The 23,126-nt window shown below is 44.1% G+C and overlaps 1 protein-coding gene and 1 pseudogene across 1 annotated transcript; one reads left to right on the plus strand and one right to left on the minus strand.

Annotated features, from left to right (window-relative positions):
* The first annotated feature begins 3,183 nt into the window (after window positions 1-3,183).
* Window positions 3,184-4,518, plus strand: LOC110325106 (annotated as a pseudogene).
* A 3,746-nt stretch (window positions 4,519-8,264) lies between these two features.
* Nefm (neurofilament medium) lies at window positions 8,265-13,660 on the minus strand. The gene is made up of 3 exons (XM_021203543.2): window positions 12,401-13,660; window positions 11,466-11,590; window positions 8,265-10,101 (listed from the first exon to the last, which is right to left on the minus strand). Exons 1-3 carry the CDS (start codon window positions 13,472-13,474, stop codon window positions 8,757-8,759), a joined length of 2,544 nt encoding a protein of 847 aa, XP_021059202.1. The 5' UTR covers window positions 13,475-13,660; the 3' UTR covers window positions 8,265-8,756.
* Between the last annotated feature and the right edge of the window lie 9,466 nt (window positions 13,661-23,126).

Raw genomic sequence — 23,126 nt, forward strand, 5'->3', positions numbered from 1 at the left:
AAAATCAATAAATTAGAAACAAAGAAAACAATGCAAAACACTTAGGATTTAAAGTGTAAAGCACTCCTTTTTAAAAAACCAGTCCCAGAGAAATGCCCTTGCTGGTGACTGTCCTCTGACCCAGATGAAACACTTCTCAGGTTCCACTGCTGCAGATTGGAAAGAGAGGTCTCAACATCTGACTCACATGTGAGACTCAAACAGGATAACATGTCTAGTCTGGAGAGAAGCATCCGTGCTTTAGGCTTTTGACGTGTGGGCACAGTCACAGAGATGGAGGGCGTTGTGATGCAGAGGTGTCTCTGCTTTGGCCGTGATTCTAACATTAGACACAATCAGGTTTTATTTGTTTATTGGGTGACGATGCTCATATAACCCTCAAAGACAAAAGCCTGGAATAAGGGAAGCACTATTGGTCCCAATAGGAGACTAACTGGTTTCCTTGGCAAAGGTTAGTCCTCAAATGGCTGTTTCTGGAACATTGCTTGTAAGTGGGTAGCACCTGGATTCTGAGTTGTCTCCTTTGGATTCTATCCCTGTCAGTCTGTTGCGGACTAATTACTTAATGCGTTTGCATCTCTTTCCTGTAATTGTTTCTGTTTTGCCACCTGAGCAGATGCTTTCCACTCAACTCAGGTAGGGAACCACTCCACCCACCCCAGGAACCACAACTTAGTTGGTGGAACTTGATTTTGCCCATCTTTGAGTCTAGAATATGCACTTTTTCTAGAGAGTCAGAGCAGTTGTGATTCATTCTGCTATAAACAGGATCTCACTGAACCACAACATTTGTGTTTTTAAAAGCCATGTTGTACTTCCTTGATTTTTGTAATTGCCTGCCCACACTTGGTGGAAGAGCCAAGTAAATAATATGAGAAACTGTGCATGACTAGTGGCCTCTAAAGACATCGATGTGAGTATATGTTTCAAATTTTTCGAGGTTTTAAAAGCAACATTCTAACATAGTCTTTAGAGTGGCGAGTTGGAGGTTATTGGTTCTACTGTTGTGCACAAAAAAAAAAAAAAAGGTGAGAACACTGACTCATGGAAAGGGAACACAGACCTCCCGTTCCAAGTGTGTTGGGAAGCCAAGCCAAGCCCTCAACCACAGGGAATGTCAGCTTCATGGTGAAATATGTGTAACTTTCTTTTCTCTGATAATATTGAGTCAGAGGATGTTAATGTGGGCAAGGCAATGAATGCTCTTAAATGTTCTTCTCAGCCTTTAAGAAATCTTTTCTATTAAACATCCTCTCTTTCTCTCTCTCCCTCCTTCCTCCCTCCTTCCCCTTTCCATCCTTCCTTTCCTCTCTTGTTACCAAGAGATATTTGGGGGTACTTTGGGGGTGACTCTCTTTACTTCCCATTTTTGGTATCTCTTGATAGAGGTACTTGTTTCCTGAGCAAAGTGTCTAAACCGTTTCCCAGCAAAATACTGGAGAATGAATTTACTCATCGCCAAGGAGAAGTTGACAAATTCTGAAGTGTTTGGTGGCGTGTTTCATGGGTGACTAGGGAAGGGTACACGAGCCTCAGCTCTCCAAATGTCAGGACAATGTGATTTCTTCTAATTATAAGCTCATCTTGGTGTGCCAAGAGAATGAACTCAGTGGGTGGACACAGCTAACTGTGTTCGCAGGGACTCTGAGATTATTAAGCTCCATAACAATGCAGAGGAAATCTCATCCCCAGCTCTGGTAGTAACAGATGACAGTGGGCGGGAAGTTAAAGCGACGGATCCAAATGTGTCCAGATTTTTAATATGTTACATTCAAGCCAGGCTTTATCAAAACTGCCTGGACTTGTTGGGTTGCTGGTGGACAAAAATAAGTTTTATTGGACACTTGGTCGTTTTAATGGATCCTGAATATTTTTCTTGTGTCAATCACTGAAGAAAAAAGTGTTGGTCACAGCTGGTATTAGGATCAAGTTGTTTTATTGTAAGGGGCCATCACTATAGGTGACTAACCAGTAAAAACACCCTTTTTATTATTTCTAACTTATTATTATCCTAACTTATTATTTCTAAATCTAATTTCTAATTTAAAACTCCCCCCCCCAAAAAAATGGAAACATAGACACAGAGTCTCCCAAGCATCAATTAGAGTCTTGATATATTTGACACTTCTTTTTTTACAAAGTAACATCACACACACACACACACACACACACACACACACACACACACACACACACACAAACATAGGTTAATGGAACCTGGTGCCCAGGGGGCCTGATTCTTGAGTGAAATAATTCTACCATTTCTTTAACAATGTGATTTTCATTACTGTTTTGAACTCTTTAAATATGGGGACAGCCCTTCATGTCTCTGAAGGTCCACTCTGGGGACTATTGGACTCTAGTCAGATTTACCCCATAAGGCAGAAGTTACTGGAACTTTGAGATTAGAACGCTTCCCAAAATCTATCAAACTTCCTGTGGGAATAGTTTGCTCCAAAGAGTACTTTACAGTTATGGGTGAGAAGGTTGGGTTAAGGAGTAAAAGCTAATTCAGCCTTTAGGATTCTGAATTTAGGTAGGACATAGCACGAAAACACCATTGCAAAGATTGATATCTGATGGGCTAAAGAGATGGCCCAGTGGTTAGGAGCTCCTGTTGCTTATTCAGAGAACACAGGTTCCCTTTCCAATGGTCACCCAGAGGATGCCCAGCTCTCTGCTGGCACAGCCATAGGTAGGCAAAAGCACCCAGAAATAAGAAATAGATCTTAAACAATAATAGGTGGACACCCACAAATTACTTGTCAAATCTGTGTGTGTATGTCTTACAGACATGGCAATGGAATCAATAAGACTATTTTAGTTTTAGTCATTACTCTTAAAAATAATAATAGCAATGGGAACTCACCATTTATTAGGGACATAAGATTTGTAATAATTTGTTCTGTGAGTCCTGCATCTATAATTTTTTTTTAAGTCACTCTGAAATCCAGCATAGGCCAAAGCAGGCAACTTTGGTCAGAATGAGACTTTGTAGAAAGAGTAAGGCATGGTTGTGATGTTCACACGTGTGACATTGTACATAGTTTGTGTAGGTGAAGGGCACACTCTTCTAACAGGGGCAACATTTGGCCGCTCTATGAACTGCATGAGATTTGGCACAGGAGCTGCTTGCTACCTTGCAGAGTGAGCAGTTGTGTGTTCTCGATAGCAGGCAAGAGGATGCTCCTATCACTGGCACACCTGGTGGGGAGGAACCCCTTCAAAGCCCCACACCTGCAGCTGAAGCATTCTGGGCTCACCGGTCTCTTGCCGCACCCCGGGCCTACCCTGTCATTCCCTCCACCTGGTAGATTCTCTTGAAAAGGTACAGCTTTGAATTTGGCTCCATGGAATATTTTGTGCTGTGTGGTTTTGGTGGGGTCTTAAATTGTGGGCTGATGGAAGAACGGCTATTGTTCTTCTGGACTTCATAAAATGCCTAATGCAGGTGGACCCTCAAAAGTGTAAGGGCATATTTAATTGATTCTGTTACACTGAAAGAAGATAGTGTTCATGGTTTGGCTAAAGGACCAGTGTTGGGGATTGGTTCTAACACTTTGAATTAATCTGACCTCCAAACTCGGGAATCTGAGTGTCCAAATGGCTGAAGGTCCTTGTGCCCAGTTGGTTTTTCATTGATCAGTAAATAGCTAATGGCTAGTGGCTGGGCAGGTAGACTGAGGTGGGACCTTTGGATTTGAGGGGTTAGGAACTGGAAGGGAGGAGAAAGGGGATGCTATGATTTGGAAGGAGTCGGATCAGATTTAGACCTGTGGAAGGAAAATCATCTGAAATGTAGGTGAGAAGGAATGCGGCCCCGGAAGAGCTGCCCAGAAGCATCTTGGGCAGCAAAGACTAGGGAGTCGCCCAGAAGGAGCCAGGGCAACAAAGATAAAAGATAGAATTTGTGGGCACTAAACCAGGATTGCAGGAGGGACATATGTGCTAGCCGTGGGGAGGATTAGAACTGCTCAGCCTTTGGGCTAGCCAAGGCATTTAAAATTAACTGGTGTGTGTGTGTGTGTGTGTGTGTGTGTGTGTGTGTGTGTGTGTGTGTGTGTTTCATTTGCCAATCCTAAGGGCTCTGGAGGGTGGTTGGGAGCACTAACTCCCCCCCCCCAACTGGGGAGTACAAAGCCTTATTGCTAATTCACTGCTACAGACCAGCCAACTTTGATTGGCTATTTTATACAAGGGCTCTGCAAATTCAACTTTTATGAAGTTTTCAAAGCCATGCACACCACATGCTTGGTAGGAAAACACCTAACTATGGCACACAGCAATAGATTAGCTGCTTCTGACAGTGCTGACTTCTGTGCTGAAACTGCCCTGGTTCCTATGGAAGCTGCTAAAGTTTGGATTCAAACCCAGCCTGGCTATGCCAACATATTGAGGAAAGCCATTCCCTAAATGTAGAGAGAAAAAGGCTTAAAAGCATTCTACAAGGGCATTGCTCCTCTGTGGATGAGACAGATCCCATACACCATGATGAAATTCTGTGGTCCATCTATATGACTCTCTGAAGAAGCAGCTTGGGTTAACTGAGTAGACACGCAGAAGTAACATGGACTGAATTTGCTTGCTGATCAGTGTTGAAGAAAGCACAAAGGAACTTTTATAGATTTGATGTGTAGAAAACCATCTGCTCCTGATATAATTACTGTACTGCCTTCAGGCCTCAAGGCAATGAGGGGGAATGATAGAGTAAGATCCCAGAAGTCCTTCTCTGGCCTTTGCATGTGACTGCATGCATACATCCACATGATTATATGCATGTACAACACAACCCAACACACACACACACACACACACACATTTTGATGTTGGAAATTATATGTACATTTGAACATATATTTTATGTAATTATTAATACCATTAAATTTGCAGTGAAGTCACAGATGCAAATTAAGGTACTGATTAGTTTCTTGTCTTCAAAATAAATGAATCATTTATCTGTTGCTTTGATCTAATTTAATATTGAATATGAACAAATAGTTATGCCTGCTATGGTGCTGGGAATTTTCTGTTTTCTTCTTCCTCATCATTATCATCATTATTATTAGTGTGTGTGTGTGTGTGTGTATGTGTGTGTGTGTGTATGTATGTATACAATACATGTGGGCATGGGCAAGCACATGCCAGGGTGATTGTGCTGGGTTTTGAGAATAACAATTTGGCATTGATTCAATCTTTCCACTGAGGGGTCCAGGGATGAAACTCAGGCTGTCAGGCTGGCAAGGCAAGTGCTCATTGGCTTTGAGATCTCAAAGGTCTGGGAACTCTCATGGATGTTAGTGGAGAACCTCAACTTCCATAGTCTGCAGGCAGAAAAGGGAAACTTGCAGGATAACAATGACCCCAAGGTGCACAACTGTGCTGCCCCTGATGACATTCAAACCCTAATCCAATGCAGTTGTCAAACCACTGCACTTCTAAAGAGAGAGGGATCTTGGAAACAGAGGAATATTGTGTAGTCTTAATAAAATAATTCACCTAAAAATAACTTCTGCTTCCCTTTGGGCAAGTTATATAAGCCACCAGAGAAAAGAACTTGTTCCAAACTGGAACTAGCAACCTATTTGTTGTGGAAACGGCTATCCTAATGTTTTAATACTGTCTGTGTACTGACTGGCAGTAGACTAAAACACACCAGAAATAACTTCTCTTAAAAAAAGTCGAACATGGAAGTTTACCAGGAGAAAAGCACTCATCGAGTCTATGTACACTGGAGCTGTGTGGTAGAATCACATAGGGGTCAGTGAAGGACCTTAGCTTCCACAGTCTGCAGGTACAGAAGGGGAAACTCACAGGATAATAATGACCCCAAGGCACACAACCGTGCTGTTCCTGAGGGCGTTCAAACTCGAATGCAACTCTGTTGTCAATCTGTGTTTGTAAAGAGGGAGGGATGTGGGAAATGGAAGAATCACTGTGCGTGTTTGTAATTCATGATGTAAATGATGCCCTAGAGATAAGGATGCTAAATGAAAGACTCATGGCATGGCTCCTCTGAAGAGACACAGAGGAATTAGATGGACATCCTTATGATATGAGTTGTCCACCGTGGGTGAATCTGACAGGTGCTGCGTGGTAGGGGCTTGCACTCTGCACTCTGGAGCTAAACTCCGGGTTAACTCTCAGCTCAGTGATCTAACTTCTGGCTTAGTGTTCCTGTAGCCCGAGACAGACTAGAGAGATACCAGACTCTAGCTTCCTGAACTCTTGGAGGTTTGGATGCACTCTCTCACTGTCACTGAATGTATTTGGATGCATGCATTTCAGGTTGTTTTCTTTTCAATTCCAGGGGTGAAGCCCAGTGTCTCCAGGGGTCCTTAGTAATCGTTCTGTTTACTTGCTGAGTCAGCAAGGCCATTTATGGATTTAGATATGTTCACACAGATTATTAAAGGAATGTTGCTTTACTACTTGTGAGGAGGTCAGGATAGCAACTCTGTCTTTTACCACATGCAGAAGGATTACTAAGAAAGAAAGAGAGGTGGATGGGAACAGAACCGGGGGTGGGGGTAAGTACACGGTTCCAGCCGCAGGAAGAGCTCAGCTGACTGATACCACGTTTAAACAGCACATGCTGGAAAAAAAGACAATACAGGCATTAAAAGTTTTTTTTTCTCTACCTCAGGGACCACTGCTGGCACTCCTGTTTCTTCCATTTGTACTTTTATTTGATATGATTGTTTTAGGAACAAATTATCATTTTATAATAATGTTTATATTATAAACATTAATAATATTTAGTAGCTACTTAAAGTTTATATGGACTAGATCATATAGAGCTAACCTCTATTCTTACTTTTTATAGGTAAGGCCATTTACTGATTTAGAAGTGTTTAGGTAGATTATCAAAGAAACATTTTACTCTCTGTGAGAAGGCCAAAATAGTGATTCTGTCTTTTCCATGGAAGGGTCCCTGGAGTAATTCAGGGCTGGTCGGGCACTTCCTTCTTCCTTCTGATCGGTTCTCTCACCCACCACTGTTGTAAGTGACTGGAAGTCACTTTTGATTGGACTGGCAATCAAGACGTTTCTTCTGTTATTGGCCAAGGTGGGAGGCAAACAGGATGCTGTTTTCTGGAACTTTCATCAAAGCAACATAGTTCTGAGCTGAGTCAGCCTTGGGCTGTCTGTGACCTCTATCCCAACTCCCCTTTCCCAACACCGGCTTCATCAGCTGATTTTTCTCCAGGTGTTACTGTGGATCCCTCCAGTATACTCATTTTATTTTTAAATTCCACATAGAGTTGGGGTTTTGGCTGGTTATACTTAAATAACCCTATTTCAGGTTGGGCATCATGGATATTGCATCTGGAAAAAAAATGAGTGTTTGAACATAAACCACGAGTTGTTTTAAAGGAAAAATATAAATAAATAAGTGTATAGGTGATTTACAAGTTTGGTAAAAACTGAGGTCTGGCTAATGGCTGGGCAAAGACCACTATAAACCTTCCATGAACTCTGAACTTCCTGGGTGCATTCAGTGTTTCAAATTGGAGTATCCTGAGAAACATTAATGAGAACATCAAGGGAGGATGACCTTGGGCTGGTCTCATTAACAGGAAAAATAAAGACTTGGAAAAATAATATGCTATTAATTTATACATGGGTGTAAAGATCTAAGGCCAATGGCTTTGGAAAGGAAATAGTATTATTTTCCCTTTGTTCAGAATATGGCTTTTCACTTAAAACTGTTTACGACCTAAATCAAAGACTCATTTTTTTTTTTTTTTTTTTTGGTATTATTTCCCCAACTAATAAAAACCTACAGTATAAATCCTTTTCAACCAAACTAAGAATCAGTGTTGGAAATGGCTGTTAACCAGAGTGGATATTTCTTGACTATTTAAAGCCCACACCTTCTAGATACACACAACTTCCCTGGTTGTGACTCAATTCCACGGTACTTGTGGTTCCATTATTACCCTCTCACCTTGATATTTACTGTGGTCCTTGGGCTGGAACCGTCTAGAGGCTGAAGACTTCTCTCACCAAATCTCCTTTTATTTACCCATGATGTTTTTATTTTTATTTCAGAAGTATAGTTTTAAAGTTTCAGGGTGAAGCTTGGGCTAAGTACATGTGTCCACACATGAAACCGTCCTACGCAATGCTTTCCAATGAGATTCTCTCAGAGAGCTGAGACGTGCAGGCCACTAACAATCCCCAGAGACAGTGTGCTCTGGAGGAAGACAGCTAGCTCTTGGCAGCAGGTGCTTCACTGAAATGACACATCGCCACACATTTGGTTTATGTTTCCAGTATGACCTTTATTGAGCAAGGACTGCTGTGACATTTTACATCGATCAAGATAAGGTTGCGAACTGTGCAGATCAGCAAGGTTCTCCCATGAACAGAAGTCCATTTTAAATGCACCAGTGAGGTAAACGTAAGTATTCATATATAGCTTTCTTAAGGCTAAGAGAGTTCTGTTTCACTTATTATTTTTGGCTCAGTTGATACTCTGCATAATACATCTCAAGACATCCCCTCGAGTGCCCCTCTTCCAACAGCTCAGGAAACTGGCGAATTCCCTAGGTACATACACGATCATGCATTTGAATTCCCCCCAAGGGCTGAGGAGGGGGGCACCCTGAGCTTGCATGCAGTTCCCTCATATTGCACAAAGGAAAATACAATGTCTGGAGCCCCCATGGGAGAACCCATTCTGTTTTGAAGCTGTCAATCACATGCATTTTGAAATTGTCGTATGGCTTAACCTTTTGCAATGGACTCCGATCTTAGTCACCCTGGGTGACTTCCTTGACTATGGCGTGTGAAGTGACCTTTTCTACCTTTTTAGTTGACACCAGCTTCTCCTCAAAGGTCTCCTCATGCTCTTCGACCTTTTGAGTGACGGTTACAGATTTGGTGATGTATTTGGTAGCACCATCGCCCCCCTCGCTTGTGATCTTTTCTACCTTCTTGGTGACCACCACTTTATCATCACTTCTATCCTCCGCTGTCTTTTCCTCCGCAGGGCTCACGTCTAAGCCATTAGTGACCACCCCCTTCTCCTCCTCCCGCCCACTGCCCTTCTCCTGAGTTCCCTGCTCCTCCTCTTCTTTTCCTTCCACCTCCCCATTGATAGCTATGTCTTCCTTCTTGGATTCCTGTGGGCTTCGGTCACTCCCTTCCTCCTCACTGCCCCCCTCCTCCTCTGCCTTCTCCTTCACCTTCTCCTGCTGCTGAGGCTTCTCCTCTTTGGCGTCTTTCTCTAGGCTCACCTTTACCGACTTACTGATGGTGATCACCTCCTCCACAGCCTTCTCTTTCACCGGGGACTCAGCCTTCTTTTTATCTGCAACATCTTTTGGCGTCTCCTCCTTTTTCTCCACCTTCTCTTCCTTGGGTGATTCCTTGGTGACTTCCTTCTTCTCTTCCTCAACTTTCTCTTCCGCCTTCTGCTCACCCTTCCCAGCCTTGGCTTCTGGTTTTGGTTTTACTTCTTCCACGGGTGATTTGGGAATAGGGGACTTGGCTTTCTCAGGCTTCTCGACCTTGATTTCCTCCTTGACAGCCACTTCCTCGACCTTTCCCTCAATTTTCTTTTCCTCTTTAGCCTCTGCTTCCTCTCCTTCACCTTCTGCCTCGGTTTCTCCTTCTTCTTCCTGCTCACCTTCATCTTTTTCGCTGGATCCTTCCTTCTCAGATCCCCCCTCTTCTGCCTGGTCTGACTTGACACCTTCATCTTCCTCCTCCTCTTCCTCTTGGCCTTCCTCTTCTTCCTCCTTTTCCCCTTCCTCCTCCTCTTCCTTAGCCTCCGGAGACTTCACGGGAGACTTTTCAGCTTCCGGTTCCTCTTCCTTTTCTTCTGCCTCTTCCTTTTCCTCTTTGGCGGAGGCTGCCAACTCCTCTGCAATGGCCGTGAGGGTGTCTTCCATTTCTGACTTCTCATCTTCCACTTTAGTTTCTTCGATGATTTCCTCCACAAATTTGTGTTGGACCTTGAGCTTTGGAGCCTCAACTTTGGTCTTCTGAATCTTACTGGATATTGTGACTGAGGGCTGTCGGTGTGTGTACAGAGGCCCGGTGATGCTTCCTGAAAATGTGCTAAATCTGGTCTCTTCCCCCTCCAGGAGTTTCCTAAGGAGAGAACCAAAGAGGATAAGACATCAAGAAAGACTTATTTAGTCTTCTAACCTTCATCATCACAAGCTTAATGTAGTGGGCACTTTTGAATAAATAGAACCACATAAGGAAACACTCTTTCTACCAGGGCAGTGAGTGCCTGCTGCTGTCTCATCAACGTGTTTATCATATCCTGGGGCAGATTCTCCAAGAGTGCCAGCCAGTCCTCTGCTGCAGTGCATAGCCACTCCCAGTAGACAACTAACCACACCCAGTTAGTAAATGAAGCTCTGCGGCAGGCACGCCTTTGGTGTAGTATGAATGTGCTAAAATGGTCTCTAGTGGCCAACCCTCTTTGTCCCCCAAACAGTGGCCTCCCTCATCATTTGAACTGCCAAGATTTCTATGAGTTTTAAAAGCAAATAAAATGCTCAATTTAAAAATTAAAATGATTGAGCATATGTCAGAATACTGATGAATTTAAATCATAGCTACATACTAATATAGGTGAAGCAAATTATAATTTGTTCAGTGACAGAATGTCTATTTGTCCAATCACTTGGTTCCCTTAAAAACAAAGTGCAATTTATTCTTGCTATAACAGCCTTACAGGAAGTGATTGCCTCCTCAAGAGCTGTAGGCTTTGAATCTGGCCAACAGAAAGACAGCATTACTCAGGAGACCTATAACCAGTTTACAAAGAGACCAAACCTATATTTGCCTATATGTTTAGTTCTATATGTTTCTATACATACATGCTTGTCTACATCTAGATATGAGGGTATCATATTTTACATATGTAGATAAATATACATTAAATTTACATTTCTAACCAGATTGAATGCATGTATATCATCCATAGACTTAAAATAAGTGTACCTATATTCTAGCGTGCCTATATCTAGTCTCAGCCAGAGGATGGCAACAGTAAGCTGTAACACAGAAACAGGAGAATGACCTGAGTTTGTCCTTGGCTTTATAAAAGAGAACCATCAGATGAAATATTAAAAATTAAAACTTCATCTGCTTGTCAGACGTACAGATGCTTAAAACAAAAAATTTAAACCTATTGCTATGCCCCCAGCAACTCAAAAGTACCATTCTTTTGTGCATCTCTGGGCTTTTTTCATACAATATATTTTGGTCCCCTCCCCCAGTTCCTCCACCCTCCCCGATCCTCTCCGTAGTCACTCTTTAAAACCGAATCAGATTGATAAACCTGTATCTGTAATACTTAGGATTTGGTTTGTAACTGAGCTGGGGAGTCAGGGCTCTGAGCCTGTCTCACTCTGCCAGCTTTGACTTAAGTGAGGAAGGCTGTTTGCAGCAGCCTCTGCAGTGCCTGTAGGGCCTGGACCAAGTCTGCAGAGATCCTGTACCTGTACGCGGCGATCTCAATGTCCAGGGCCATCTTGACGTTAAGGAGATCCTGGTATTCTCGCAAATGACGAGCCATTTCCCACTTTGTTCCCCGAAGCTCATTTTCCAACTGTTGGATGGTGTCCTGAAAGGTACAGGGAGTCTCTAGAAACTTCCTTCACAAGACACTTGCTATTTCCTGCCCCAGCTCCGTTCCTACTCCCCCACCCTCTCAACCCTCCCACCCCCCACCCAGTGCCCAGTTTCATGAGCCTCGCAGACACCACTCCTAGCTATCCTTCCTTTTTTTATGGTAGTAAAATTCAAAACAAAGCAACAAAAATCAACCAGACAGTTTCCAGGCACAACACACAGGGAGACTGGCAAGCCTAGAACGCCCCTAGAAGGGAGCACTGAGGTATCTGAGGAAGGTCCCTGGCGGACTTTGCCCGTTCCCCCCCCCCCCCAATCCCCGCCCAAATTCTGGACTGAAGCCAGTATTGAGAGCTACGCCTATCGCAGCTGGAGGCAAGGTGGGGAGTGGAAAGCAGGAGGTGAGGAGGGGGGTGGAGATGCGGGGGGGGGGGAAGGGGGCGAGGAAGGAGGCAGGAATACAAGAGACTATCTGTGCTCCTGCTTATTAAACTGTGTATTTCTCAACGACCAGAATGTGCTTTTTTACTTTTACAGTAGAATCTACCGTGGGAAAGCAAGTTTTTGAAGGAGGTGGGAATTTCTAAGTAGTTGCGGCAAGTGGGTGGGGCAAGGAGGAGGGGCGGAGCATCGACGGACCTTGGGCAAGGGCTAACTCGAGTCTGCGAAGCTCGTGCGCGCACTGGAATGCCGCCACCAGGGAGCGCGACCAAGAGGGCCTCTGGGCGCGCTCTCGAGTGTCTTGTCGGGGGCGCGCGGCGCTGGCGCTGGCGCAGGCCGGCCGCGCAGCCGCGGTTCCTACCTGGTAGCTGCTGAGGTCGTGGTTGTGGCGCTCCTCGATGTCGCTTAGCTGCCGCTCCAGGGACTCCTTAGTGCCTCGCACCGACTCGAGCTCGATGCTCTTGGACTGCAGCTGGCGCCGGTACTCGGCGATCTCTTCCTTGGCGGAGCGAATGGCCTCCTTGTTCTGCTCGGCCGCCTCGGTGAGCTTGGCGTAGCGGCATTTGAACCACTCTTCGGCCTGGTGCATGTTCTGGTCTGAGTGACACTCGAGCTGGGAGCGGATCTCCTTCAGCGCCGTGGAGATGTCTGTCTTCAGGTAATCTTTGCGCTCTACCGTGATGTGCGACGCCTGGATCTGAGCCAGCAGGTCGGCCACCTCCTCTTCGTGATTGCTCCGCAGGAAAGCCACCTCATCCTGCAGCGACTGCACCTTCTTGTCCAGCTCCACCTTAACCATCGATGACTCCTCGATGTCTTTGCGCAGCGCGCGAATGGCAGCCTCCGTGTCGTCCCGCAGCCGCGCCTCCTCCTCGAAGCGCTCCTTGAGCCGGTGGATGTCTTCCTCCAAGTGATCGGAGTCCAGCTGCACTTGAGCCTTCTCGTGGTTCACCATCTCGAGGGTGGCGCGCAGCTCTCGGATTTCCTGGTCGTAAGCATCACCCAGCTGGGCGTGCGAGGCCTGCTTCTGCCGCAGCGCCTGGATCTCTGCCTCGATCTCCTTGTTCTGTTGTTCCAAGTAGTGCACTTTCTCGATGTAGCCGGCGAAGCGGTCGTTCAGTCCCTGCAGCTGCTCTTTCTCGTTGGAACGGGACAGTTTGTAGTCGCCGCCGGAGCCGCCGTTGAGCAGCGACGAGGACTGGCTGAAGTCGAGGCTGCTCTCGGCCGAGCTGAGCATAGCCGAGCTGTAGGCGAGACGCGGGGCGAGCGCGCTGCGCTTGTAGGAAGAGGACACGGTGCTGGGCGAGCCGCGGGACCAGGACTGCGAGCGGAAGCCGCTGGACGGGGAACCGCTCACGCGGCTGAAGCTGGAGCGGGTCTCGGTGACCCGCCGGTAGGCGGACGGGTTGCCCAGCGAGTCCAGCGTGTAGCTCATCTTGGAGGCCTTGGGGTGTGTGGCTGTCACAGCGTTCTGCCGGCCTCGCCGCAGCCCCTTTATAGCGGAGCAGCTGGTCCCGGGCCAGGGCCCCGCCCCGTGGAGGCGGCGGCCGAGGAGGCGGGGACTGCGGGCACCGGGCCGGGGGTGGGGGGAAGGGGGAGACAAGCCCTGCGGTGATTCAGCGGCCGCTCCACGTGGGCCCGCACCACATTGGACCCCACACTTGGGTGTCGCCATACCGGCCTTTTCTTAGCGTCCCCTTGAGTTCCAGACCTCTTGTCACCCTGTAGATTGCCCTTCTCTGCTTTTTTCACCAGCAGTTTGCAGTTCACAGCTTTGGAGCAAGTGCCCTTTGCCAGCGCCCTTTCTTTGTCTCGCCACTCTCGGCCCTTTGGACAGCTCTTCTCCGGCCTCCTGAATTTCCTTTGGCCCCCCTACCTCTTAGTCTCTTTCTTCCTTACTTTGGCCGTAGGGTCTGCTCTTCTTTATCACACACACCCCTCCCACCTCTCCACGAGGCCCTTCTCCGTCTACTTTTTTTTTTTTTTTTAAGTTCTTCTCATCCGGTATTTCCCTTGAAGCCCTTTCCCCTGGGACTTTTTTCTTTGCAGCCTCGACTTTCACCCCTTAACCCCCATCTCTCTTTTTTGTTCCCCCATCCATCCTTGTCTTCCCTCTCCTCCCTCTGCTCCTTGTCTTAAAGCAGCAAGAGATGAGCTGAGAGTTATGCAGAAGAAAAAAAAAAGAGAGAGAGAGTTTTTGAGGAATGGCCCACCGGAAACCTCCGGAAAGGGGACAAAGAAGACAGGCCGGGGTAGTCATTTGTGTTAAAAGTGGAAAGTGGCACTCCGGTCTGCTTAGCGGTTGAGGGACGTCTGCAGCTTCCAGCAGGTAAGGCGCTGTGACGCCCAAGGATCCGGCAGCACCAAGGACAGCGCCCAGGCGAGCCCTTGGGATTCTGCTGGGTTCACAGCCTACCAGAGCCCAGAGGAGGGTCACTTCTGCCTCATCTCCTCCAGTGAATACTATTAAACCTGTTTGTAGGGACTGTTTGTTTGTAGGGAACAAGCTGGAAATCCCACACTAAGACTTCTCTGCAGTGCAGAGTTGGCACAATGAACAGACTGCAGATTTTGAACACAACTAAAATCCATTAAACTCAGTTAAGGAAAACAGAGACTTGAAACCCCGTTTGACTTTACCAATAAGTGAGGGATGTTAGGGAAGGAGGAGACACAAGGCCTGAAATTTGAAGGTCAACTACTCATTGGGCAGGGGAAATCCGCGATGAAAAAATCCAGGGAGATAGTGTGTGTGTTAAGTTTGAAAATTGCATAGTCATCTTTCTGTCTGGATACTACTTACGTGTACTGTTACAACCGACAGGGCAACTGAATTAGTTTTAAATTAATTGAAAGGTAACTTGACAGACTCATCTCAGGCTTGAATAAACCAGGTGGTCCCTCTGCCCCCATTTAAAAACGCAACCTATTTCCTAATGTTGATTTTGATGACTAACTTGGAAAAGATCCACTATCCTTTAAGCATGCTTATTTAAACGAACATTCTACAGAGGGTTTCCTTTGGCTGTGTATTTTGAACTGAAAATGCCCTTCTGTTTTGGATCACAGTTTGGGAAGATTCAGAATGAAAAAGTTCAGAGTCCTGACAGAGAAAAGTGAGAGACGGACTGCAGTCCTGGGAGGGGGGGGGGTCACAGGAAGGAGTGGGTGTTGTGAAATGCTTGCCGCGGGCCAGAATAAACCAGTGCTTGGAAGCAGAGACGGCAGACTGATGTACCTTTTCCGGCATATATTCTCTAACCTCTGCTTCATTATGTGACAGAGTTGTATTCACCAGTAAGTAATTACAGATGCCTCCCTTTCTGAGGCTTCAATTTTGTAGTTTTATAAGCTCCCAGCCCATACATTTTAAGATAGAAGCGAGTTTTTAAAAGGGAAAAGGCTCGTTTAAGGAGCTAACTTTTGGTTCTCGAATGTGAAACTGCAGCATTGCGGGGCTGCGGGGGTGGAGGGTGAGGGGGCTGGGTATGAGGCCTCCGATCTGATCTGCTGAGTGTTGCTTACTGCTCAAGCAGAGAGAGAGAGCCCAGACTCAAGTCACCAAGAATGGCATGCCACAAAGTGGACGACTAACTTGTAAATATTGTAAAAACCCAAATTTATCGATTTCCTATGGAAAAAGTAAATGAAAATGAGAACTTCCTGGGCCTGTCAGGTGTGGGCTAGCAGGGTGGGACCTCAGCAGGATGCCATGTAGATACTGCTGCATCGGAACTATGCGGCATTTTTCCTTGAGCCCTGTGCGGCTGCCTGCTTTCACTAAGATAAATAAAGCTGCTGGCAGTATCCTGCTGCACACTCATGGGGAAAGCTCCCTGCAGTGATAGCACATGGGTAGCAAACAGGCCTCAGCTGCGACTTTTCTGCGGGGCTTTGGCAATGAGATGACTCTGCAAAGACATTTACAAGGAAACATGTGTTTAATTTCACCATCAGCCTGTTTTGCCTCGTGTCTAAACCAGCTCGAAAATTGTTAAACATCCAACCAGTTGCAGAAAGGGAAAGTGCTGCTTGCAAACAAAGTCATGGCCAATTACTTAGGCTAAACCTGGTGCTGAGAACTTAACATCTTAGCTGCAATGTCACCTGAACTATTGATTAATCTAGGCCTTAAGGGATGATGTAGGGACTTATAAGTTCTTCTGTTAAGGGGAAAAATGTGCTAATGGTTTAAAAATTAGGGCTTCAGTCCCACTGTACTTTTCTGCAGCCTTTCACTTTATACTTTGTTCTTTCATTTCTGTATTTGTCCTGAAGGTGACTTGAAGGGTAAATGCAGCATACAGTCTTTTAAAAATTATTATAATTATTTTTAAAATGGCCATGGAAGCTATTCTTTATTTTCTTTTCTCTCCTGAGCTTCTGAAGAAAATTTACTTCCTTAATATTTTTCATAGAGAGAAATAGTTTGCATATTTCTTCTCAGTGACATTATAACTGCACAACTGTAACATACTAGCAATAGAGAAACTAAGCGAGAAAGGGTGTCTGGCTTTACTGCAGTGTGGGGCTGGCATTGAGTTTACAATAGTACTTTATTGGTTTACTCAAAGAAAGATATATATGATTCAGATATAAGAGTTTTAATGAAATTATCTTCGAATTGTTGTCTGTTTTGAATTGCTTTTTGGAGACTAGAAGAACATTTTTTTTTTCTATTTCTAATTCCTTCACTAGGTGAAATGTGAATATTAACTTGAGTTAAGAGGAAAGCACTATAAGGAATTTGAGGGTCTGCTGCTGGTGAATTAATTCCAGAAAAACCTGAAGAAGGAGACTTAGGTTTTAAAAAAACGCTAGAGCGTCTCCGGGAGTAATTCCATAGCTGGAGCTCAGCGCAGATGAGTTGGAGAGGTGTTGCTATATTAATTTGCAGCATGTTTTTAATGGTCAAGCTGGTTTTACTGAGAGTCAAGACAGTTCTTGATTGAAAATGGAAACACAATATTTGTACAAGAGGTTCATTTATTGGATCAAAATGAATATATATATATCATATTTCTCTCTCTCTCTCTCTCTCTCTCTCTCTCTCTCTCTCTCTCTCCCCCTTTTTACCTCCTTACTTTTTCCTTTTAAGATTACATACACACACACACACACACACACACACACAAATGAATGGAGAGTGGCAGCAAAAAGCTCTGGAAGGAAGAAAGGAAGAGAAGGAGGGAGAGAGGGAGGGAGAAAAGGAGGGAGGGAAACATACTGCCCACTGGGTAGGGTGCTTCTGCCTATCATGAGATCCCAGCAGTCTGCTGTGATGTGGGTCCCATGATGTTGCCTGGGAACTACTTTTAGAACCTATAATGAATAATTATTTATGAATTTCCCTTTGGTAGTTGTTGAAGGGGTAGTTGATATGAGAGGCCCAGAACAGAGTCTGCTGGAAAGGAGACTATGAGTTGAGAAGAAACCAGACCACTCACTTATTCTGCTTGAGTCTCACTCGCCAAAGTTTACAAGCAGGCCAGGCTTGTTTATTTGTTTCATTTGTTGGAAGGAGTGTAATAATATCCCCAGGAGAGAAACATTTTTCTTATCAGAACAATTGGGTCGTATGTGTATGCTGCTACTCTTTTTAATTAAAACAAATCTATCTGGTACAGCATCTCTTTTCTGGCATTAAGTCCTCTAGAGTATGCTTACTTCTCTTGCCAAATACTTTATACATTGAGTATTATATAACATTATATTTCTGCCAGTTTCTGCCTTTATAAAGTTGGTTTGAAGTCTTCATAAATCTTAAAATATTCCATATTTATGAATGTGAACTTAATCAGCTTGAAATTTTTCTCCGTAGAAATTTTCTGGGGCTAAGCTCTAGCTGTCCGCTCATACCAGCTTGCTGCTTTCCCTTTTTGCTGTGTAATGCTAGCACTCTGCTGCTGTGAATCAATGCTAGAAAAGCCAGAAGAAGGAGACATAAGTTTTTAAAAAATGCTAGAGCTTCACCAGGAGAAATTCTGTAGCTGGAGCTTAGTGCAGATGAGTTGAAGAGGTATTGTCATATTAATTTGCAGCATGTTATTAATGGTCAGACTGGCTTTACGGAGATTTGGGACAGCTCCTGATGAGGTGCACCTGAGCTCTTAAAGCTGCAGTGCCTCTGAGTCTACCCAGTGCAGCCTTGTAACATTGTATCTTAGTTCAAGCCTGACTTCCGGAGATATGTTCCTCTTACTAGAGCGGTTTCATTAGAATGAACTTTATAACCAGAACATCTCTAATCTATGGTTTGGAGATTAAATTTCTGAGCTAAACCCAGGGATATACATTTAAACCTCTCATCTAATAATTGTCATCATTTCAAGCCTGAGTTCTTTTCCTTAGTCTTGACCATCTTGGAAAGCTTGGTTCTCTCACAAATGTCTGAAGATGACTCATGAGTGGAGCCGGAGGTCCCTCTTGGATTGCCAAGAACATCATATATTTTAAAATATTTCATTTGTTTATTGGATATAAAATAGACATTTACAAAAATAGAAATTTACAAATTGTAGAAAGACAGTGTTATATTGGTTTCTATGTTTTAAATGAATTTAAATATAGATTGCAGATTTTGGTTATGTAACTGCCTATTTGCAAAATAAATGGAAAACACAGTGTTGTGTGCCATGGAACCTGGGTTTGAGCCTTGTATTTAACTTGCACTTTCTAATCTACACAAAAAGATTATTAGAGGTTCTATAGATGAAGGATGACTAAGCAGAGCAAGTGAGGCTGCCCCTGAGTGTAATCCCAGCATTTGGGTGGTAGAGGCAGGAGGATTCAGAGTTCAAGGATACTGCTTCAGTGTTGAGTTCAGGCTAGCCTGGGCTAATTGAGTTCTTGCCTGAAAAAAACAAAAAAACAAAAAAAAAACAAAAACAATCAATCAAAAACTCTTAACCAGAATAACTGTGCTGCTGTCCATCAGGAAAGTCTGACTGAGTTTGATATTAGTTTCCTATCTGCCTCTCATTTATAGAGGTAAACACCACCATGGGTGGTGTGATCTGTGATGTGTGATGAGACCAACTGAATGTTTTGATGTGTGATCTGGTACCTTATAGCCTGACCTCGTGAAGCTGGAGCACTATATTTCTTTCTACTTAACGGGACCTATCCCCAGCAATACCACCGGCAGGCTTTTACATTCAAATACAACTTTCTATCAAAGAAGTAAGATGAAACAAATCAGACCTGGTAGCTTAGGCCTGTAACCCAGCAACTCAGGATGCCAAGACAGGAGGACTGCACGTTCCAGGACAGCCTGCTTCAAAAGGAAAAGGCAGAAGAAGGGCGAGTTACAGCAGTGGTAGCTGCTTACTCTCCACTCACTTATCTAGCACAAGGGAAGTCCCAGGTTCAGTCTCCACTACAGTGAGAAACTAAGCCCAAACAAATCAGCCCCAGCCTCACGAGGCGCTAGCACGTGGGCAGAACTTGAGTGATTCTCGTTATTTTTTACAGTTGATCAAATTGACTGAAAGGTTTGTTTAAGACCACACACCTGCCAAGTGGTGGTGCTGGGACCAGGCTCAGCTCTCCTGGTGGCATTGTTAACATTACAATACTCCCTCAGTAGACTGCCAGATCCAGTCTCCAACTGGAACCTTCAACACAAATGTGAAAGCTGCAGAGAGGAACATCGTGGCCATGTGGTTATGATAGTTACTGATCATTTACACGCATCCAGTGTGTTAAATGTTCGGTCCAAAACTTCCCTGAGTTGTCTTATTTAATCAACACAATTTCCTCAGATGACCTTGTTATTATCTCCATTTTGTAGAGAAAAAGCAATCAAGTACAAAGACACAAAGAAGTTAAATATACACATAGCTGCAAGGTCATTAGAAGGTCATTGCTTCCAACTTTAAAAGCAATCTCTCATTTTAAATATCTCTCATTAGTGCCTAATTGTCATGTCATGTTAAAAAACACTCAGGCAATGTTATGCATACATATTCTTCCCCCTTCTGCAATTAATACTAAAAGACTTTATTTTCTCAGATGAGTATTTTTGTTTCATTGTGACTTTATTAAAGACATTAAAATACATTTCGAGTCACTTGTCTTTTTTATTGTATTTTTCCATAAATTAATTTTCTCTGTAATTTGAAGGCCATCTCATTCACTTAACTCACTTTGGTCCATGCTCTGTGTATGAGGCCCCTTGTCATAGCTTTAGATCTGGTATCTATCATTCACATTTACATATGCTTTGGGTTTTTAAAAGATTTTAATTCATTCCACACATAATTTACCATTCATTAACTTATTTATTATTACCATATCTACATTTGAATTATAAAGAAAACCTTTTAATCTTATCTTTACAATCCTTACTTCCTCCTTCTTTCCTTCCTTCTTTCCTTCTTTCTCCCCCATCTTGTTCCTTCCCTCCCTTCCTCCTTTTCTTCCTTCCTGGACATTTCTTCCTTCCTTCTCTCCCTTTTCTACTCCATCCCCTTCCTTCCCCTCTTTTATGGATCTCATGCTCTTTAAGCTACATATATTTTGAGAGACCCAGCAACGTTCATTTATAATTTGGCCGTAGAAATAGCTTGGCCCACTATCCTTATGGGTAAAGGTTTACAATGGGATGTCTGGCAAGGAAGACGCTTTTTAAAATCTGTCGAAATAGTGAAAAGACAGCCATGAATAATTTTAAGTGAATCTCTTGGTCACCTATTTTATATACTAAAACCGGGGTTATGTGATTACATTTATATATGTTGCTTGGAGACAAGTCAGTCTTAATCCACTTCTTTTGTTATTTATGGGATAAAGCACTCTGACTCACCCATTTCCACCCATATAAATCCTGCTTCTATTTATCCATTATCGGGGTCAAGGAAGAGAATCATTTTTCATTTTTTTCTTGAGCAAGAGTTGACCTTGAAAAGAAACATCTATCTTCTATTAGTCATGGCAACAATCAGCTCCTGGATTTGTATTACATAAAATTATTAGAGACTCAGTGCCTAATGTTAAAAATGCTTCCTTAGCCAGCCATAGTGACTCACGGATAATATTTGGCTGGTTTTTTTTTTTTTCTGATTCCTAATAGTATACACACAGCCCCGTCCACCTGCCATGTCCAATATATTATGAGAACTCAACTCCTGAGAATGAGGTACTCATCTCCCCGAGGTATGCTTATGTTTCGATGAGGCCACTAGGTGTGCACAGAGTTGGCACACTGAAGCAGAGGAAGTCATTGGTTTAGGGTTTGTCAGACTCAGGTGCCTCCCATGATGCTTTTAGAGAACTGCCGCTCACCAGCTATGACGTCATCTTTTGGTCTCTGGCGCTTCTGAGGGGCAGTCTACTTAGGCATTACTACTGCTGGTCATTTCACTAACATCTTAACACACGCCCGCCTAACTATGCCATTCTAGATGGTAGACATCAAGTCAGGTGTGTTTGTGTGTGTGTGTGTGTGTGTGTGTGTGCATATAGGTATGTTTGTGTATGCCATGTTGTTCTGCCAAGAGTGATTACCTAATGAGTATCTGTGTGGATGAGTACATGAAAATCTACCTCCCTCTCCCCCAAATTACATCAGGCAACATGTGGGCATCGGGAAGCTGTTTGAGAGGCAGAATCCTGGCTTGCATGAAGAGAAGAAGGAGAATTCAGCTAATGAAGAGGCAACTCCAGGGAGTACTGTCTCCAGGATAGCTAAAGAGAAACAGAGTGTCCTAAGAAGACAGAGGGTGGGCAATTGAAACAGCTGGTGACAAGGATGAGATTACTTTGGCGAGGAGGGGACCTGTGATGACTTGTGAGACATGAAGCAGGCAGAAAGGGCAACACAGCCAAGTGTGATGTGCTCGAGGAGTCCAGAGGGCTTAGCGTGGGGGAGAAACATACAGTTTGGCGAATAGAGATACACAGTCCCAAGGAGAGTAAAGGCAGAAAGTCTAGGCTGACATTCATTGCAGGCTGCAGGGGGCAGCAGAGAGCCCATGGAGGCCTCTCTTGTCATGAAACTATTGAACTTAACAATGGGCCAGGGCCAGACCAAGTATTTAATTAATTAGAAGACTGACCTGATTGTGCTGTATATTAGAGATCAACTTGGAAGCTATTCCAATAACCCAGATGAGATTAAAGGATGCATATCTGGGAAGTGGAGGAGGAGAGGCTGGGGATGGGGTAGAAATGTACAAATGTAGCAAACAGCGAAGTAGCCATAGAATGCTTACAATACATTCCTTCCTGGGGATGCTGTAACAAATTGCCACAGACTCGAAGTCTTACAAGAACACACAAAGGTCTTGTCTTCTGGTCTTGGGGATGGAAAGCTGAAACTCATTCACTGCCCTTGAGTTAAAGCCAGTGTGTTGATAGGTGTGTGCCCCTCATGGAGATCCCAAATCGAATCTATTTTCCCCTTTATGCATGTTCTGGAATCCACTGTGAAGAGGCCCAGATCACAGACTCCAGCTTTTTCCAAAGGCAGCAACATGGTAGTTTCTCTCCTTACAGACCTCTACCCTGCCACCTAGATCTCCTCTCTTAAGACCTTTGTGGCTTTGTTGGACCTCAGCATAACCTCAGACAAACTTCCCATTCAAGCCCCCAACTGGCCTTCTAGAGATGCTCTGAAATAGTGCAAACAACAGAAATGTATCTAATCTTATTTTACTTTTCTTTTTCTTTTTGCAGCTTGGGAGGCTCAATGTCTGGGGACAGGTATCAGCATGGTTGATGTCTTCAGAGGTCTCCTTGGCAGGTAGGTGTCATTTTTTCCCTGTCTCTCCATCACTATCATTTTCTGTGGGTCTGTGCCACTACTTTCTGACATAATGAGGATATTAGTCATTGGATTAGGGGGTGATCTATTGACATCATTTTAATTTATTACCCTCTTTTAAAGTCTCATCTCTGCAGATATTGTTATATTCTGAGATGCTATGTGGCTAGGGCTTCAACATGAGGATCTTGAGAGTACTTAATTCAGTTCCCAATAGACTGATTCATTCATTCATTCATTCATTCATCATTCTCTTTCTGTCTGTCTTTCTCTTTCTTTCTTTCTTTCTTTCTTTCTTTCTTTCTTTCTTTCTTTCTTTCTT

The sequence above is a fragment of the Mus pahari genome, chromosome 8 (assembly GCF_900095145.1).
Source record: "Mus pahari chromosome 8, PAHARI_EIJ_v1.1, whole genome shotgun sequence".
NCBI classification, from domain to species: Eukaryota; Metazoa; Chordata; class Mammalia; order Rodentia; family Muridae; genus Mus; species Mus pahari.

Bases quoted from the DNA above. Each gene is read 5' to 3' on its own strand.
- Nefm (XM_021203543.2), bottom strand. From the start codon at position 13,474: ATGAGCTACACGCTGGACTCGCTGGGCAACCCGTCCGCCTACCGGCGG. The intron at 11,591-12,400 runs GTAGGAACCGCG...TGTACCTTTCAG, and splicing joins ACGACCTCAGCAGCTACCAG to GACACCATCCAACAGTTGGA. The intron at 10,102-11,465 runs GTACAGGATCTC...TTCTCTCCTTAG, and splicing joins ATTGAGATCGCCGCGTACAG to GAAACTCCTGGAGGGGGAAG.